Source organism: Furipterus horrens, unplaced genomic scaffold, assembly GCF_987537825.1.
Source record: "Furipterus horrens unplaced genomic scaffold, mFurHor1.1.pri manual_scaffold_3, whole genome shotgun sequence".
NCBI lineage: Eukaryota > Metazoa > Chordata > Mammalia > Chiroptera > Furipteridae > Furipterus > Furipterus horrens.
This window is the reverse complement of record NW_028327173.1, coordinates 67353691-67374981: the sequence shown is the minus strand read 5'-3', so window position 1 is coordinate 67374981 and position 21291 is coordinate 67353691. Positions and strand designations below refer to the sequence as shown.

At 34.5% G+C, this 21291-nt stretch overlaps 1 protein-coding gene across 1 annotated transcript in view; it reads right to left on the bottom strand.

The window, feature by feature from the left end:
- PKN2 (protein kinase N2) overlaps positions 1-21291 on the bottom strand; it is a 147166-nt gene that overhangs the window by 84781 nt on the left and 41094 nt on the right. Inside the window, exon 2 of the mRNA XM_090269696.1 lies at positions 14946-15246. Coding sequence (XP_090125822.1) covers positions 14946-15246 — 301 coding nt within the window. The remainder of the gene's footprint in view (positions 1-14945; positions 15247-21291) is intronic.

Below are 21291 nucleotides of genomic sequence, written 5' to 3'. Positions count from 1 at the left end.
GAGAAAACAAGACTCATATATATGCTGTCTTCAAGAGACCCACCTCAGAACGAAAGATACACACAGACTAAAAGTAAATAGATGGAAAAAGATATTCATGCAAATGGAAAAGGAAAATAAGCTAGGGTAGCAATACTTATATCCGACAACTTAGTCTTTAAAACCAAGGCTATAGTAAGAGAAAAAAAAAAAAAAAGATACTACATAATGATAAGGGGCCTATCTCAATTGAGAAACAAGCAAAAGCTCAAATGAACAATCTTACTTTACACTTAAAGGAACTAGAAAAAGAACAACAAACAGACCAAAGTGAGCAGAAGGAAGGAAATAATAAAGATTACAGTAGAAATAAACAGACTAGAATATAAAAAAAACGATTAAAAAAAAAAAATCAACGAATCCAAGAGCTGGTTCTTTGAAAAAATAAACGACATCGACAAACCTTTAACCAGATTCATCAAGAATAAAAGAGAGGACCCAAATAAATAAAATCAGAAATGAAAGAGGAGAAATAATAACTGACACCAAAGAAATACAAAGGAGTGTAAGAAAATACTATGAACAACTATATGCCAACAACCTGGACAACCTGGATGAAATGGATAAATTCCTAGAAACATACAATCTTCCAGAACTAATCAGGGAAGAATCAGAGAGTCTGAACAGATTACACCCAGTGAAATTAAAACAATAATGAAAAAACTCCCAACAACAAAAGCCCTGGACTGGATGGCTTCACAGGTGAATTCTACCAAACATTGCAAGAAAAAATAACAGCTTTCCTTCTCAAACTTTTCCAAAAAATCCCAGAAAACTTCCAAGCTCATTTTATGAGGCCAACATTATTGTAATTCCTAAACCAGATAAAGCCACTACAAAAAACAAACAAACAAAAAACAAAGAAACAATCTAATTTAAAAGTGGGTAAAGGACCTAAACAGACACTTCTCCAAAGAGGACATACAGAGGGTCCATAGGCATATGAAAGAATGCTCAACATCACTAGCCATCAGAGAAATGCAAATTAAAACAACAATGAGATATCACCTTGCGCTGCTCAGAATGGCTGTCATCAATAAATCAACAAACAACAAGTGCTGGTGAGGATGTGAAGAAAGGGAAACCTTTTGCACTGTTGGTGGAAATGCAGACTGGTGCAGCCACTGTGGAAAGCAGTATGAAGATACCTCAAAAAAATTTAAAATGGAACTGCCTTATGACCCAGTGATTCCACCTCTGGGAATTTATCAGAAGAAACACTAAACTCTAATTTGAAAGAAGACAAGCACCCTTATGTTCACTGCAGCATTATTTACAATTGCCAAGATATGGAAGCAGCCCAAGTGTCCATCAGTAGATGAGTGAATAAAGCAACCACAGGACATTTACACAATGGAATTCTACTTGGCCATAAAAAAGAAGAAAATTTTACTCTTTGCGACAGCATTGATGGAGCTGGAAACATCATGCTAAATGAACTAAGCCAGGTAGAGAAAGACAAATATCATGATTTCACTCATATGTGAAATTTAATGAACAACCTGAACGAGCAGAACAGAGACAGACTCAGAGAGAGAGAGCAGGCAGACAGCTCCGGGGCGGGGGTAGGTGGATAGAAGGTGGAGGGTTCAAGCAAAAGGAAAAAGGACCCATGGACATCAACAACAGTGTGCTGATTGCAGGGGTGAGGCAGGTAAGGGGGATAAATTGTAATAAAAAAAATACAATAACTTTAAAAAATAAGAAAAAATGAAAAATACAAACAATCTGATTATTAAATGGGCAGAGAAACTAAATGGCTATCATCAAGAGATAGCAATTGTTTCAGGCTGTATAGATAAAGGAGCTCTTGTATACTACTGGTGGAAATGTAAACTGGTGTAGCCACTATGGAAAACAGTATGGAGGTTTCTCAAAAAATTAAAAGTAGAACTACCATATGATCCAGCAGTCCTACTCCTGAGTATATAGTTATGTGACATGAGAGCAACTTAAAGTGTTCCTCAATAGGTGAATAAATAAAGATGTTGTATGTATTACTTAGCAATATGAAAGAAAGAAATTCTGCCATTTGCAAGATGTTAAGAGCTTGAGGGATTATACTAAGTGAGGTAAATCAGACAGAGAAAGACAAATACTGTATGATGTCACTTATATGTAGACTAAAATAGCCAAGAGCTTCTAAAAACAAAGATAGTTACCAGCGGCTGCAGGGTGGGGGAATTGGGGATATGTTGTTTAAGTGTACAAACTGAGAACTAGTAGATAAATAAGTCCTGGAGAGCTGAAGAGAAGCATAGTGATAATAGATAATAATACTGTATTATAAACTTCAAAGTTGCTAAGAGACTCGATCTTAATTGTTCCCATCCCCAAAAAGAAATGATAATTATGTGACATGACAGAGGCATTTGCTAATGCTACAGTAATAATCATATTGCAATACACAAATGTGTACCTGTTGTAAGCCTTAACCTTATACAATGTTGTGTATCAATTATATTTTCAAAAAAAATAATTTAAAAAATTTTATGCTTCGAAACTTTTGTGATGCAGCTAATGCAATACTTAAGAGGCTATTCATAAACCTTGAATGAATATATCAGAAAAAAGAATTTAAAGTGCTAAACAACTGTCTCATTTAAAAACACTGCCAACTAATTCCAAAGAGAGTGAGAGAAAAAAAGTAAAAAAGACAAGGCCAGAGATTAACAAGATAGAAACACACAAGAAAAGGATCAGTAGAGCAAAAAATAATTTTTTTGTGAAGGAAGCAGAACAACAATATGACAAGAAAAGTGGTCAAGGGAGAAAAATGAAGAACATACCAATGTTAGTAATAAAAGAGGGAATGTTACTACAGATATAGAGCTATGTTATGTAAATAATTTGAAAATTATGTAAAATCATGATCATAAGAAACTATAATTTCATGAAAATAACTAAAGAAAAGGTAACAGTTACAAATAAATTCAAAGTGGTACAAGACACCACAAATAAATGACAGAGTTGCAGAAGAATGTAAACACGGTATTTGTAATCTTTAAGTGCCTGACACTACAATCTAACATAAAACCCCATGATCAATGTCCTTCTCCTTTGTTTAAAATAAGAAGCAAGTTAAGGCGGAAAACAAAATAAAAAACAAACAAGGATGATTTCTCAAACCACATGCAGATGGGGGACAGGGCCAAGGTAGTTCACGGTGCATGTGACCTAATCCCAGGACAGATATAACTAGACATGTGGAGCATTATGCATCTGAGAATGCTGTTGCTTTTCTGATAAAAAGAGACTTGCTAGGTATTCATCATCCTAGTGGAGTAAAACTGGACTTTAATAAGAGCACAGGAAAAGGCCTGGGAACTCCACAAAGTGAGCAATCAAATAAGGAAAACCCTGATTAAAGGCAGGAACCTCAAAAGGCGCTATCCGTAATGATTCAATTATTTCTGGACTTGCCTTTGGATGCCTGGTGCAGGAAATCATACTATCTATGGGACCCTCACCTCAAATTTTAAGTTTAAATTTTATTTTAATTGGCCTCAGGTTAGTAATGCTTCCAGGCAACTTACAGAAACAAATGCAAATCCTCTTTGAAAGAAGGCACTTTAAATTCAGACCTAAAAGAATTCCCACAATGTTCCAATGAAAATATACACAAAGCAGAAATCAAAAAGCTTGGATAGGGAAAAAAAAAAAAAAAATCACCATGACTACAACCAAACTATAGGAGTAGTGTGGCAAAGATTTTACTTATTTTCATTGTTTTATACAGAATGTGAAAAAAGTATATTTAACATGTAAAACTAAATACAAGGATTATCAGAAGAATGACTGGGTGAAGAAACTATAAAAAAGTACCAAGACTTTCCTGGTCAGTGTGGCTCAGATGGTTGGAGCATTGTTCTGTGCACCAACAAGTTGTGTGTTTGATTCCTGGTTAGGGCACATACCTAGGTTGTGGGTTTGATCCTCAGTTGGGGCGTGTTCAGGAGGCACCAACTGATGTTTCTGTCTCACATGGATATCCCCCCACCCCCCCAAAGCAATGAAAAAAAAAAAATACCAAGATTAACAAAACAGAACTTCTATAATTAAAAAAGTACATATTAAAATATAATATATGTGATCAAGAGCAAACCGGACATAGGTAAAAAGAATATTAAGAGAAATGGAGATAGACTTGAAGGAATTATCATGCATCTAACTGGAGTTCAAAATGCAAGAATAGAGGGAATACACAAGGTGTGATACTCAAAAACATAAGGGCTAAGAATTTCCCACAATCAACAAAATACACAATCTCAGATTCAGGAAACACAACAAATCCCAAGGAGATATTTATTCTCAAAGAGCAGAATACTGCAGACAAAGAATATCTTTAAAGAATCTAAGGAGAAAAGACATTATCTACACAGCTTCAACCATTAGACTGACAGCTGCCTCCTCCTCCACAACAGTGAAAGATTTTGAAATAACAGTTTCCAAGTGCTGAGAGAAAACAAATGTCAACCCTGATTTGTATAGAAGGAAAAATATCTTTCTACAGTATATACTTCAGGAAGAAATTGCATAATCAATAAAATATATTAAAAAAAAGAAACAAAATGATTCTAGAAGGAAGGTCTGAGAAGTATGAAGAAATAGTAGACAAAAGCCTGGCTGGGTGGCTCAGTTGGTTGAAGCATTGCCCCATGCACCAGAAGGTTGTGGGTTCAATTCCTGGTCAGGGTGTGTATGGGAGGCAACTGATTGATGTTTCTCTTTCACATCAATGTGTGTCTGTTTCTCTCTCCCTACTTTTTTCTCTAAAATCAATAAAACAACACACTCTCAGGTGAGAATTAAAAAAGCAAAAGGTCGACAAAGAAAATGATAAACGTAGGTAATTGTAAACCAATAAAGACTATATAAAATAATAACTAGATCTACTTTGTGGAATTGAAAAAAAAATAGAACTAGAATATAAACAGCAATAGCATATAAATAAGTTCAAGTGGAGTTAAAGTAGATTGGAATTACCAGCATCATATTTTCTGGTACTTCCAAAGCGGCATCTCAAGCTAAGATGGGTTTTCTGAGCTTCACCTGGTAATTAATAATCTTATATATAACCTTAGGGATATTACGTGAATTCCAACTGGCTTTGCATCTCATAGTGTTTAAAACTGATCTCTTCTTTCCTGGAACATTACTTCTAAATGTTTGTGTTCTGTCCTGCTAATGGCAAGACTCTAGTAATCCATAAATAAAGCCTGATTTTTATTATAGATGCCTCCCGTTCTTTTTACTTTCGCTTTCTAGTGAATGTCTGTGTGTCAAGTAAGCAAACCCTACAGATTCTACCTCTGACATAGGTCTCAAATAAAAAAAAGCAAGGGCTGAAAGGGTTGCAAGTGGTATATAACCATACAACTATGTGATATTTACTCCAGTTGGGATGAGATCTCAGATCATAAACCCTTTGGTCTTTATTTCATAGCCAGCTGACTTCCAATGCTCAATATTCATAAAGTGGTACTTAAAAAACCAGAATGTCTGCTTCTGGATCAAGACTATTTACTGCACTAAGAAGAAAAGAAAAAAAGAAAAAAAAAAGGAGAAAATATAGTTGGAAGTATTGAAGTAAACCTAGCCAAATCTAGTAGTAGCAGGCTAAAGTACTAGCTTATCTCTCTCACAAACTTTCATCTGTAAGTCTCTTAATTATTGTTCACTGGTCAATATTTTGTTTTTTGCTTGAAACTTTGAAATCAGTATTTAAAAAGTAAACTTTTCCAGCATCTTGCCATATCTTATAGTTATATTAACTGTTTATACTTCCTCTAAAATCTAACATTCTTCTTCAATCAGATATGCTTACTTTATAAAGCTACCTAGGATTATAATGAATGCTCTCTTATTATTAATGGATGATTAACCAGTTATTTTGTGTACTCAGGAGTCGTCAGACATAACCAACTGAAGTAATTTTGCTAAAACATTTCATACCTAGTACAGCCTCTGCTGTAGCTTTTTATATATTTTACCAAAAAGCTTGAATAAGATTGTGGGTTATAACACTTTTTGTTTAAGGTGAAATAAGCAAGGAAGGCATTAAAAATTTCAGAACTAGCCCTGGCTGCTGTGGCTCAGTGGATTGAGCATTGGACTGTGAGCCAAGTGTCGCTGTTTTGATTCCCAGTCATGGCACATGACTAGGTTGCACGTCAGGTCCCCAATTGGGGGCGCGAGTGAGAGGCAACCACACAGTGATGTTTCTCTCCCTCTCTTTCTCCTTTCCCCTATCTCTAAAAATAAATAAATAAATAAAGCTAACAAATTATAAAAAAATAAATACAGATATCGTCTATTACTATAAAAAAATTTCAGAACTACTTGTATTTATTATATTAAATCTTAATGTTTGAAAACCACACATTCATCTCCTGGTAGAGAAGTCTTCTTATTTCTGTACGTAACTCAATACCCAGAGCATGCGCAGTTACTTTGTGAATTCTTAAGATGGCGCTACTTTATTTTTCTTCTTTCCTCCCTCTGATTACAATGATGTATATCACCAAACACTATACACCTGCTCAACTGGCCAAAATTATATATTAATAATACCAAGTGCTGGAGACAATGTGAAAAACTGGATCTTTCATTACTGCTGGTGAGAATAAAAAATGCTACAGCCATGCTGTAAAACATTTTGGTAGTTGCATATAATGCTAAATATACTCATATATAACTTAGCTATCATCTAAATAATTACCAATGTGAACTGAAAAGATGTTCACACAAAAACGTATTCATGGGCAGTCATAGCAGCTGTGCTGAAAATTGCCAAAAACTGGAAAACAACCCTAATGTTCTTCATGGATGGATAAACTGTAGTATATCTATACAATATGTTACTACTCTGCAATACAAAAACATAAATTTTTGATAAATGCAAAAACTTGGATGAGTATCAAAAAGCAATAGGCTGAGCTAAAAAAAACTTTCACAGAAGGTTATATACTTTATGATTCCATTAAGCAAACTATAGTGACAGAAAAGACTAGTGGCAGCAGGGGATATGAAGTGCAGAGATAGTGTGACTATGAAGGGATAGCACTGTTCATTTTCCTGATTGTAGTGATTGTTTGAGTAACCTATACACATATTAAAATTCATGGAATGGTATTTCAAAAATAATTGATTTTACTGTGTTAACTTCTAAAAACATATATCATCAAAGAACTCAAGTGTTATGGACTACGAATCATTTAATCTCATGATTTTAAAGACAAGGAAACAAAACCAGTTAAAAGTGACTTGCTAATTAATGATCACAGGTCACTAATGGCAATCCTTTCCTTAAGAGTTCACAACTTAGACTTCCGGCCAAGATGGAGGCATAGACAGACATGCTGCATCTCCCTTCACAACTAAGAAGGAATACAACTACCCAAAACTAGAAACAATCAGAAGTTCCAGAAAATCAAACTACATGGAAGTCCAGCAAACAAAGACATAAGGAAGAAATACTCATCCAGACAGGTAGGAGGGGTGGAGCCTGGGCAGAGAGAATGTGTTGCGGTGGTGACAGCAGCAGTGGCAACAGCAGCAGGCCGGCGGAAAGCACAGTTACACGTTTTAAAAAGTCAGGAGGGACACCTGGGGAGCGTTCCCAGCCAGACCGCGAGCTCACTGTCCCAGCACTGGGGAAAATCAAGCCTCATTGCTTTTGACTGTGCAAACCAGTGGGGGTTGGAGTGGAGGCAGAAACTGCCGGTCTCTCAGCAGAATCCGCTTGTTTTAAGGGCCCCCATGGTCCTAGACTATCCACAGACCCAACCACTCTGGGAATGAAGGCCAGGGCAGCAGCTAGAGGGGCGCCAGTCTGATGCGGAAGTGGGAGAGGTGCCTGGAAAAGGGGCGAGTGCTGGGCAAGCGGCATTGTTCCTTCTCAGACCCCTCCCCCGCATACAGTGCCACAACGTGGTGAAACAGGTCGCCCTGTACTGATGAATCCCTAAGGCTCTGCCCCTTACAACATAGTAGGAGTGACAGCTCTCCCTGGGACACGGAAGCAAACAAACACAGGAGACTTCTGGCCTCGACTGACATGCTTTGTTTCCCTCCACAACTAAGAAGGAATACAACTACCACAAAACCAGAAATCACCAGAAGTTCCAGAAAATAAATGAAAGTCCAACATATGAAGTTATAAAGAAGTGGTGCTCGTCCGGACAGGTAGGAGGGGCGAAGCCGGGGAGGAGAGGTCACTGTGCTGTCCGCGGCAGCAGCAGCGATGGAGGCAGGACAGCGGGAAGCACAGACACCCATATTTAGGGGGAGATGAGAAGCGCCTGGGGAGCACCCCTGGCTGCAGACCAGACCCGTCAGCTTGCAATTCCAAAGTTGGGGAAGGAAGACCCCCATTGCCTTGAACTGTGAGACCCGGAGGGGCTGGGGACAGAGGAGGAGGCTCCCGGTCTCTCAGCAGAGAGTGAACAGCAGGAATCCATCTTAGACCTTCACCCCTGCAGAAAATGCCACAGCGTGGTGAGATAGGTCGCCTGGCTGTGACAAGTGCACAGGGCTCTGCCCCCTATAGCGTAGGAGGTGTGACAGCCCTGCCCAGGAAGCAAAGGTAAACACAAAATGGTCAGGATGGCACAGAACATGATCCCGGTGACGCAGCTGACAAGACAGCAAATATCTAATCTAACGAAGCAGCAGATAGGAAATCTTTCTGAGGCTCAGTTCAGAGCTTTGCTTATAAAAATGCTTACAGACCTAATAACAGATCTTAAACAAGATGGGTAAGGAATGAAGGATAGTCCTGCTGAAATGAACAAAAACACATACAAAACTAGTGGTGAGGGAAAGAAAACCAGGGATCAAATCAAAAAATTGGAACATAGGGAAGGAACAAACAGTCAACCAGTGCAGAAAGAGGAAATGAGAAGTGAAGAAAATGAGAAGAGGCTCAGAATCTTATCGGACAGCTATAAGTGGGCCAACATCCGAATCATGGGACTGCCAGACGGTGAAGAACTAGAAACTGAAAAATTATGTGAAAAGATAATGAAGCAGAACTTCCCTAACTTGGGGAAGGAAACAGACTCACAGGTCCAGGAAGCACAGAGAGTTCCAAAAAAACTGGACCCAGAGAGAAACACACCAAGACACATTAGAATCAAAGTGTCAAAAATTAAGGATAAAAAGAGAATCTTAAAAGCAGCAAGAGAGAAGAAGAGAATTACATACAAAGGCATCCCAATAAGACTGTCAGCTGATTTCTCAAAAGAAACTCTGCAGGCAAGAAGGGACTGGCAAGAAATGTTCAAAGTAATGAAAAGCAAAAACCTACAACCACAATTATGCTATCCAGTGAAGCTGTCATTCAGAATAGAAGGGCAGAGAAAGTGCTTCGAGGACAAAGTAAAACTGAAGGAATTCATCAGATTCAAACCACTGTTACATGAAATGTTAAAGGGACTTGTTTAGGAGAAAGATCAAAACTATGAACATTAAAATGAAAACTGTATCACAACAACCAACAACAGAAGCTAGGGAATTGAAACAAAGGCAAACTAAGTAGGCAACAAGAGTGGGAAAAGAATTATAGGTATGGGGAGCATTTTGGGGGGAAGACAGTGGGGCAGGGGGAGGGGGGAAAAGGGAAGGAGGTGGTACAGGAATTAAGAAGCATAGTAGGAGGGAGTGGAGTAGATAGGAAGATGTTGAGAAGAACTATATGCACAACCAACAGACATGGACTAAGGAAGGGGGTGGACAACTTGAGGGAGGGTGGTCACTGGGTGGAGGGGAACAAAGGGAAAAGAAATTGGGACAACTGTAATAGCATAAACAATAAAGCATATTTAAAAAAAAAGTTCACAACTTATTACAAAATATATTTACCTCTGAATGAAAAATTCAACCAGAAATAAATAACACATAAAAATTGCATAACAAACCAGGTCATAGATTCCACTTATTTTTAACACATATAAAATTCAACTATACTTTCTATGCCATATTTAGGTGAATAGGCCAATAATAGAATAATAAAATCAAGTTGTCATTTATGTTCATTCAAGAAAAACTTCACAAACTGCAGTTTGGTCATTAAGAAAGAAAACTCCTTCAATATAATTATATTTTCAGAATTAAAAAGAATTTCCAAGGTTAACTCCAAAAATCCCCATATTCTAGATGTTTAAGAAAATATTTACTACCGCAACAGGTAAAAGTCAATCTGACAAGATGGAAATGAGAAGAAGTAATAAGAAAAGAAGATAAGATGAAAATAGAGGAGGTTATACTACACAAACTATTAGCTATATTTAATAAAATATGAGAAATATTCTTATCCTGTTCTCTAGAGACACACAAGAGTCCAAGAATCAGGAAACTGGTTCTTTCTCAAATATTTCCTTTTGGAATCTCAGTTGCCAACTAAGGCTTAGATTACCACTGCATTTTATGGAATTCATTTCTTACTCCTCTTAAAAATACATATGTCCCAAAAGATGAGATCTTGACATTATTCTAAGTAAAATTTCAGAGTTTTATAGTTAAAAGTCTTCAAGTTCATCTGATAAAGATCCTTATTTTATTAGAAACTAAAAATTGATAGTTATTATAGATGTGAATTAAGAGCAGTCTTTCTAATTACACAGTAATCATTTACACAATGCAGATTTAAAATTTGTCCCTTTTTCTATGAGTCATTGATTTGCTTACATAATCCCCCAAAGACAACAGGAAGAGCCAAACACTTCTGCTATTAATACACATACAGCAGTCCCTCTCTATATTGCGGTTCACTTATCGCGGACTCACTGTATCGCGGGATTTTTAAAAATATTATATTTAATTATTTATCGCGGATTTTTCGCTATATTGTGGGATTTTGCGGTACTGTATATGTATGCTGTTGAAGTTACCTAGGTTTAAGAGTGTAGAATATGTTTAAGAACATAAGTAGTGTTTATAAAAGTGTGGAAAAGGTTAATAAGGGAGTGGGAAAGGTTAATAAGGGACTGGGAATGGTTTATAAGTGTGAGAAGGGTTTATAAAGCCTTAAAATATATATAAATACTAAAATGTAAGGTTCCTATTTTGTGGATTTTCACCTATCGCGGGGGTGGGGGGTTTGTCTAAAACGTAATACCCATGATAAGTGAGGGAATACTGTATACAGGCTCTTTAATTTACAGTGGGGTTCCATTCTGATAAACCTGTTGTTAATTGAAAAACATCCTAAATCAAAATGCACTTAATATATCTAATCTACTGAACATCATAGCTAACCTAGCCTACTTAAAATGTGCTCAGAACACTTACATTGGCCTACAGTTGGGCAATTATCTTGAGTTTCATCTTCAGAGGCAGGAGACACACATCGGTGTTTCTATAAACATGATGGGATGTGAAAACATGATATTCAAAAAACACTGGTAACCTAGTATGCTGTAGAATATTGGTTGTTTACCCTTGTGATCATGTGGCTGACTGAGAGCTGTGGCTTGCTGTAGTGGCCCAGAAACACAGAGTATCATACGGCATGTAATTAGCCCAGGAAAACATCAAAATTCAAAATTCAATACAGTTTCTACCGAATATACATCATTTTTGCACTATAGCAGAGTGGAAAAATCCTAAATTAAGCTATTGTAAGCTGGGGAACATCTGTATTTTAAAGAACTGAAAGCAAAGCCCTGTGTCCTTAAATCTTATCACACCTAATCTAAAATAAATATATATTTTTTTAGTTTAGCACACAATGTAAAAATATGAAATTTATGGCAATCTGACCTAAAATTAAGGTTGAACTACCTTTAATTCTCTATGTTGTTGCTTTTAATCCTATCAAAACAGTAATATAGTAAAAAAACAAATAAAAAAGAAAAAAAGAAACCTCATTAGCGAATTGTGTAAATATGCCTCTGACAAGAGAACTATTTTCTTTCAATACATCTTTGGATGCCTGCACTAATGAGAATTATTTTTTTAAATAAATTAAAATATTAAAGCCCTGGCTGCTGTGGCTCAGTGGATTGAGCATCGGCCTGCGAGCCAAGTGTCACTGGTCGATTCCCAGTCAGGGCACATTACTAGGTTGCACTGTCAGGTCCCCAGTTGGGGGCATGAGTGAGAGGCAACCACACAGTGATAAAAATAAAGTAAAATAAAATAAAATAAAATAAAATAAAATGAAATGAAATGAAATAAAATGAAATAAAATAAAAAATAAAATATTAAGCAACTTGTCAAGTTTATCCCAAACTGAAGTATTAAGAAGTCACAGTACAAAGTTATATATATTTACCCTGAAATTATCTGAAAAGTCAATATTAAATATGACCAGTAAGGAAAGTTTCTGGATTTCTTTATCCTAAGACAACGTTATTTAAGGCTCTGTTACCCGAGTTATTAAATTTTTCAAGTACTATGATAAATTATGTTTTGGTATTAATTACAACTAATACAGTATTTTTACTTGCTGTGTTTCTTCCCTCCCTCCCTTCCAGATTTAACATAGAAAACTAAATATCTATTACGTTCCAGGTTCTATGATAAGTCTTGAACACAGGTGAAGGAAAACACATCCCTGCACTCAAGGAGCATACAGTTTAGTAAGTGATATAAACATGTACAGTACAACATAATACAATAATGAATGGACAAGGTAAAACAAAGAAGATTCTCAGAGAAAGTCAGGGAAGATTTTGCAGTGATATTCCAACTGGCTTTTGAGGGATTAAAGGAATTTGATAGTAAGACTTAATGGTCATTTCATGCAACTCTAGGAAAAAACAAATTCAATCTGAAGTCACAGAAAGCAGACCAGGGGTTGCCTAAGCCAGAGATGGGGATCGGAGACTGACTGAGATGTATGTATACAAGACAACCATGGAAGTGATGGAAAAGTTCAGGATCATTGGTTGTAGTGAAGGTTACTTGAATGAGTATATATAGTACATTTGTTAAGACTTATCAAGTCAAACTTTTATCATATATAATTTATACTTCAGTAAAGTTAAAAAATTTTAAAGGGATTGGGGAAGCCAACGGACTACTTGTTGTGTGGTAAAAACTCTTCTATATTCCAATTACAAGGTAGTTATGGGTATTGTGTGTGGAGGGAAATGTTTTGTCTAAATAAACAGAGTTGAAAGCTCCACTGCTGTTTCTTATTTTAGCCCTTTCCTAAAGAAGTAATGGACAAAAAATGTAGAGCTCAGCAGAATTCCAACAGAACAGGCTATTTCTAAGTTTATATAACATTGCTAAAAAAAAAAAAAAAAAAAAAAAAAGGCCATTTTTATACTACAAATTTCCATTTATAATGTAATTATTGAATGTGTGATTAAGAGAATACTAGCTAAGGAGTTGAAGAGTTCTTTTTAGTTAGCTTTGTGATTCACATCTTTGGGATTCTTTAAGATTTAAAATAAGAAGGCCTGTTTCTCTATGCTTTCTTTCACTTTTAAGGTTCAATTATTCTTACAAGGTTGAAGTCTCTACATAGAGAGTTCTCCAAATAAAATCCCTAAGGAAAGTCCTAAATGTTGAAACTGATTCATTACAATAAATTATGTCAAATAGAGTGAACATCAGAAGTATTTTATGCAATTTTTGAGACTGGTAATCTGAGTTTCTTAATTAAATTTAATTTTACTTATATCTGTTATTTCTTATTACCTAATCACCATATCTTCTATAATTTCTATAGAGCGAGATACATTAGTACTCAACATACACCACTCCTTTTCTTTACAAAAGAAGAATTTGAGGGTTATAGAAATTAAGTATATTGCTCAAATGTCACCTTTGCAAACAAAAAACTATTAGATCAGATGTGTATTAAATAATTTTTAAGTAAAAAGTTTTAGAAAGAATGTATATATGAATGGATGAATATTGGTACAAATATAGAAATTTTTTTCTGTAAGGATAATCAACAAAAAGTTAACAGTGTTACTTTCAGAGATGGCCTAGGATGGAGAGAGGTACCTTTTCTATTTTTTTATTTTCTATAGCACTAAAAAATTTCCCACATGAACATTTGTTAATTCTCTTATAGATGAGAAGGGTTAAGGTATTAAGCAAAGAAAGAAAAAAAAAAAGGAAGGATATTCATGGATACAGACAGCAATATAGTGGTTGCCAAGGGAATGTGGGGGTGGGAGCAGGTAGAAAAGCATAAAGGGCGGATAAGTGGTGATAGAAGGAGACTTGGTGTGGTTATCACATAATACAATATACAGATGATGCAGGCAGAATTGTATACTTGAAATGTATTTAATTTTGTTAACCAATGTCACTTCAAAGAATTCAATTAAAAAATCAATTAATTACAAATTATGTTCTTCGGTGGACTCATGGGTTATATTTTCCTTTTATTTTCCATATTTTAAGAAAAAAAAGTTAATGTTTGCCTTTTTAAATTTTCTTCTTTTTTACACACTATGCCAGAGGTTTAGTTAATTTAGTTGCTTGAAGCACAAAGAACAAAGGTCATAGGTTTAATTAACTACATTTGCAAAGAATAAAAACAGCCCTAGGTCACAGAATGCATTTTTAACTTTAAAAAGTCATCTGGCAAACTCGTGCTGTTGATCACAAGTATGAATCAGGTAAGAACATGTGGCTGACTCAATACAAAACATTAATACTGGAAAATAACTCTAAGTAGTATCTTACTGACAGAGGGTAAGAGACTAGACAGCAGGGTTATTCATCTCTAAGTAAATACTTCAATTTTCATATCTATCAATTCAATGCACTTCTGAACAGAATATAAACAAAATCTTAACTGTAAGGGAAAAATACAGACCCTATACTTTCAGAAAAGCCAAAAAGTATAGATCATAAAGCTATTTTTAAAAATCATAATTTCTTATTAGCATACCATATAAACATCAAATAAAAAAAAAATATATATATATATATACCTGTAACATCTTCTGGATCTGATACAACAATATGTGCATTTAGTTCCTGTAGCTTGTGATGCAGTTCTTCTAATTTTTTATTTGACTTTTTCAAAATGTTGTCCACATAAGCCAAATTTTTTTTATCTGTTGTGACTTTCCTCAGGTTTTCTGCCCCTTCTTTGATTTTCAGTTCTTTTCTTATTTCTCTCTTGATTCGATCCTTGATATCATCCAAATTCTGTTGCACCATTGTATCTGAAAAGTCTAATTTTTGAACAGCACTCACATTCTCAGAAAATGGAAGACTTCGGGAATCTCCCTACAGAAACAAAAATAAACATATATATGTGAGATGTTAGGAAAGCTAGTTGCTCAGTAAAATGTGCAGCATAAGAATAAAACTATACAGGAAGTGATTGGCTCTTTATTAAGTAATTATATTTAATTTTCCTTATTAAGCAACAGAATACTTATTTGCCTTTATTATAACCATAGACAATCCTAAATTCAAAAACTGCCCACTCACTAAATAGCAATACCTGACAAATTTATATTAGAATGAAACATATCTACACAGTGTATAAAAACAGATTTTCAACGTCCTATGACTTCAAGTTAGATCCAATGCCAACACTGTGACTCTTGAGCAACTTTTTAAATCTTTCCAATATTCAGTTTGTCTAAACAATAATATTGGCTACCTTTCAGAAATATTGTGATAATTCAAAATATTACATGTGAAGCTCCATACATAACCCTTGGACCATGTAGTCACTTAATAAGTGAAAATTTATTAAGTTCCAAACTGAAATAAAATTCTATTTTACCTTCTATAAGAAACCTCTTAAAAATAAACAAACATTGGCAAAAATAAAATAAAGTTATATCCTTTTGACCACTTTTTAGTTAATGAATTATATGCATTAAGGGTTTAGAAGACTATATTCAGATCTCTATATATTTCATAGCTAACTATCTCTAATAATAATTTGGTTGACTCACTATAAAAACATCATTACTAGAAAAATAACTATTATTTAGGCCAAAAAGTCTGTTTAGTTTTTTTCATAAATAAAGAACACATTTTTCATTTTCACCAATAACTTTATTGATTTGTATATTTTGAGTATGTCAGCTATCTCCTGCTACTGGCATCTATTGGGTAGAGGCAAGGGGTGCTGCTAGCCATCTTCCAATGCGTAAGACAGCCCCGCAGCAAATAATTATTTGGCCAAAATGTCAATAGTACCAAGAAATTTCGCAAACCACTTTTGACACATTTGATCAGTCATAGCACCTTCTCCATACACTGAACAAACCCTTTTTTGTGTTTCAGTTGCATTTTTACCTTTCTTGAAATAATAAAGCATAATATGCTGAAAATATTGCATATTTTCTTCCATCTTCAATATGAAAATGGCTGCACAAAAATTCGCCAATTTTGACTTTTTTTTTTACATGTACACTGATATGACAGCTGTCACTATACAATCTAACAAAATAGTTTTAAATGAAGTTAAAGACAGTTAAGCACTACTAAAGCCATTATATGGAAAAAACTAAACAAACTTCTTGGCCAACCAAATAAACTATATCCTACTGACAGAAGCTAAGATAATACACAGTATCAGTTATTCATCTTAAATTGAAAATCAAATCAGGTAAGCACATCTAATCCACATGTAAAAGAACCAATTATGTTCTAGCTATCTGTGTAACATTCAGTATTTTAAACTCCATTATTATATATAATACTCTCGGCTTTAAAATTGTTAATTTCTGAAACACAAGAAACTAAAGATAATGTTTACCTTTCGGAAGAGAAATTGAGTTTGTGAAGGACATAGAAAAGAGACTTACATTTCACTGTGTACTCTTTAAGTACCTTTTGAACCACAGACATAATTAAAAGATTTTAATTTCTTTGGGAATTCATCACATCCATATAAATAAGTTCTATATAAATTACTGATGCAAATATTCTTTCCATCTAATCTTTAACCTCAAAAAAAACTTGTGCCACTAGGCACACCATGGAAGAAATGAAGCAGTTGATCTATAAATCTGTTCCTAACCTTTTGAAGGTCAATAACCCCTTTGAAGCTTTGACAAAACACAACACCACGCCACACCACACCGTAGAACAAAGAAAACTACATGTTTGTATATATAATTTCCAGGTTCCATGGATCATAGACTAAGAATTCCTGGAATAGGTGATCAATACCTATTAGCCTTAAATGTGACTCTTATCTATATGGAAGATCTACCTGGACCAAAATAATATCTAAATTTTTTTACTATCTGTAATAGAATATAAGTCCTATCACCCATTTATTTAGTTTCCAAAGTTTATGAATGCACCTTTAGCTAGTTATCAAAACACTAGCACATATGAATACATCACATGAATTGCTTTTACAATCTTATTATTATATACTAAGCCAGAAGTTCCCTAATTTCTTGGTTCCTGGTGACCTGAGTGTTTCAGTAATGTTTTCCTTATGCCCCAGAGGCCAAAAGAAACACCTAATAATTCCCTTAATTAAGCAGTAAGGTCCAAAAAACTTAATAAACACAACTTAGTAGATGTTTGGAATGATACGTATAAAAGAAAAAAATTAATTTTTATTTTATACTTTAATAACCACAGTTACTTATTAATGGGATGTGTCTGCCTGTTGGGCAGGTACCTTCACACTTTCTCAAACCTAAAATCAGATTGGATATTCCCACCTTCATTTCCTGTTCCATAGTACAAAGGGAATGTAAAATAATCTAACTGAAATTTCACTGACTTCAGTTAGTTCATATGATATCCAACAAATAGTGTCACTGTGTTTTCCTAAAAAGTTTAAGATATAGAGTACTACAATACCCTGAAGAGTTTGCTGAGGTACCCCAGAAGCTTTGGTGCTTAGTTTGAGAATCATAGTACTAAAAGGCTGTTAAAAGAAACAAACAAAAACAAAAAACAAAAAAACAGTACTACAGGAAAATGTCTTTTTTTTGATGTGAACCCTTTGAAGGCTTTTGCCTACTTCAACTCCCATTTCTTTTCAAATTGCTTCCTAAACTCCAATCAAATTACAGAAGTTCACTGACAAAGACAATTATTGGTTCGACTACTAGGCACGCTGCACCTTTTAAAAAAAACTTTATTTTTATTGTTGACAAAATTACAGATGTTCCCATTTTTTCCCTGTTTGCCCACCTCCACTCAGCCTTCGCACCCCCCCCCCCCCCCCGTTCCTTCAGGCCATCACCACACTGTTGTCTGTGTCTATGGGTCATAAATGTATGTTCTTTGGCTAATCTCACCTTCTTTCATGTAGTCCCCCTTTCCCTCTCCCCTCTGACAGCTGTCAGTCTCTTCCATGTATTCATGCCTCTGTTTCTATTTTGTCAGTTTTTTTCTTCTTCAGCTACCTCTTCCTATTCTCTTCTTTGCTCTGCTAATTTTTACTTTGTTCAAGTTCACCACAATTCTTCCCAGGAAAAAATTTTCTGCCGATGCCCTTAGAATTTAGGTTAAATGTCTCTCCTATATGCTCTAACAGTATAGATCCTGTTTAACCAATTATCCATTTTCTTATCTGACCACCTCAAAGATTACGAGCAATTTGGGGGCAGGGCTTACCCTTGGCAGGTTAGTTTTGTTTTCTTTTCTTAATGATTTGTCTATTATACTATTTAATATTCTTCTCTTAGAATTCAGGAAGATCTGTCATTGCTGAGGAAGTCATGCTTTCCTATTTCTGATAAACAGAACTCATACTCCAAGCTCAAGGACAAAACGGATATTCAAGTATAGCAACTGTATTAGCTAGAATTAGATATGAACCACATGTAGTTAACATGTTTGCTTTCCCTGATGCTTTTCATAGACCTAAATTTTTAGTAACCATATATTTACTTCCACTTTTTGCTGTGGTCAAACACCTTTTGGAAAGGATCAGGAGATACATATAATATAATCAGTAATTTAAGATGAAAAAATGCCTTCTGAGAGCAGATAGAAAAATTTACAGTACTTTCTATTACTTCTTTCCAATAAATTTTAGTTGCAGTAAACTGTAGAAGTTATTGGAAAATGTAATTTTCTTGCCTTTGGAACGACTGAAATGAGATATCCCATGTATTAAATTATGTCTCTATCCTAAAAAGAAATTATATCAGAAATTCCAGGAATTAGTCTAGGCAATGAAGTAACATTCTTGACATAGGGAAGATAAATTAGCCTCAGGAATATAAATAGCTATTAGCCCAGTGAAAATCTCAGTGATAATCTTTGTGTTCTATTACAGGCAGTAGTAACTGTCTATATCATTTACATTATATTAATTTATAAGTTTAACACTTTCATCCACCATCCACAACTCTTTCCCACTCTATAAAATTTAATTTCTTCTCCAAAACAGTAGATACCCTTTTCAACTCTTTAAAACAACATTAGATCCAATCACAAACTCCCTTTAAAATTCATTAATATGCTCAGAAAGTATAAAAGAACTAATCCTAAACATATCCTTAGCATAAAACTAAACTTTTAAGAGTATTCATGATCCTATACCAAGTAGCTACATGTAAAAAAACCCCACAATTCTTATATCTTTTATCACTGAAACCACAAGCTTAGCCATTTCATGCTAGTCAAATTTATTAAACACTGTGCTGTTTACATTCTTCTAGCATGTTTGTTATGTCGTATTCCTTTCCCTATCAATCTAAATTTATAATCACAAAATATTTGTTCAAAAATATTTCAAGTTTTGCATAATTAATCCTAATTACCTATTTCTAATGTACTTTAAATTTTATATTATCCATATCTTTAATGCAGTCATTTAACCAATGAGGTCACATATGAACACAAGGAAACCATTAGTGGAATTAATACTTTCAGCATCTGCAGAACAATCAGAATAATGTTAAGCTAAGTAGATCTCAAGTAACTAAATAAATACAAAAAGACACTTGCATGAATAAGAAACAAAGAGTAAAGATTAGATGGGTTTCAAAGGAACCAAAATGAATTAGAAACTCAGTGGATAGGTTAAATAGCAGAATATAACAAGATAATGAATTAGTATACTGGCAGATAGATAACTGAGAAAAGTACTGGGAATTCATCACACAGAAATACAAGAAATTAAAAAGCATGGAAGATTAAATGAGAAGACCTAAGATCCACTTAGCAAGAGCTCTGGAGTAAAAGAATAAAGAAAGTGGGGAGAAGCATTGCATGAAGCAATAAATGGATGAGAATTTTCCAGAACTGAAGAATGATATAAATCCTCAGACTGGTAGGTCAAATCAAGTTCCAAATAAGATAAATAAAAATAACAACAATAAAAGTAAACAGAGAGAAAAGGCATTTATCTACAAGTGAATGACAACTGGGTGAACAGAAGACTTTTCCTCACTCACAACAGAGACCCCAAATTATCAAACTTCTATAGAATTTTCAACTTTTACCTTAAGGTCTTCATATGTTGCCAAGGTTTTTCTCTAAAATTACAAAAAAAAAAAAAAAAAAAAAAGGCTTAAAAATATTAGCATTCTGGGGGAAATTACAGATGAACTAACCCAGGGTCCATGTAATACTTAAATCAATACCCTCTTCGCTAATCATGTGTGTTAATTTACATTAAAGAAAAATACACTGTGGAGAAAGAGACTGTACTATTTTTACCTCTTAAATTGACAACAATCCTACTGTAAGCCTAAGTCTTTAGAGAAGTTAAAAATATGTTCAAGTTTAAAAATATCAGGGCTTTAAACCAACCTATAGGAAACAGAAAGTTCAGGACATCCTACCAAAATAATTTCAAACAAATCTATAGAGAATAAGGAAAGCTTTCTCTTATTTACGTCCTTTATTATTCCACAGCAGTGTTCAGCCCAATATATTATGGCTATGTACACATAGTTTTATTTCAAAATGTTTAAAATAAGAATGGGTGGAGGGGAGACTGGAAGGAAAGAGATTAAAATATCAACAGTAATTATCTCTGGATAAAAATATTAAAAGAAAATTTCATTTGGTTCTTCAAAGTACTCTGGATTTTCTCATTTTTTTAAAGCAATAAATATACACTGCCTGTCTAATAAGGAGGAAAATACATTATTTCAAATAAGCCAAAAGTAACTTTCACTTTATTTAATTTTAGCAGATGTAAAAGCTAATAATGATATTTAATAATCTACAGTATATTTGCTATTTAAGTAGGTTATTTTGAGTCAATACGGTTCTACTACAAGGTATGAGGCTACACATTCCACTCTAATTAGATCACACCATGTGCCAGCCAAATATTTCAAATACACAGATGCGTTAGTATTTGATAAATGCTATTTTTAT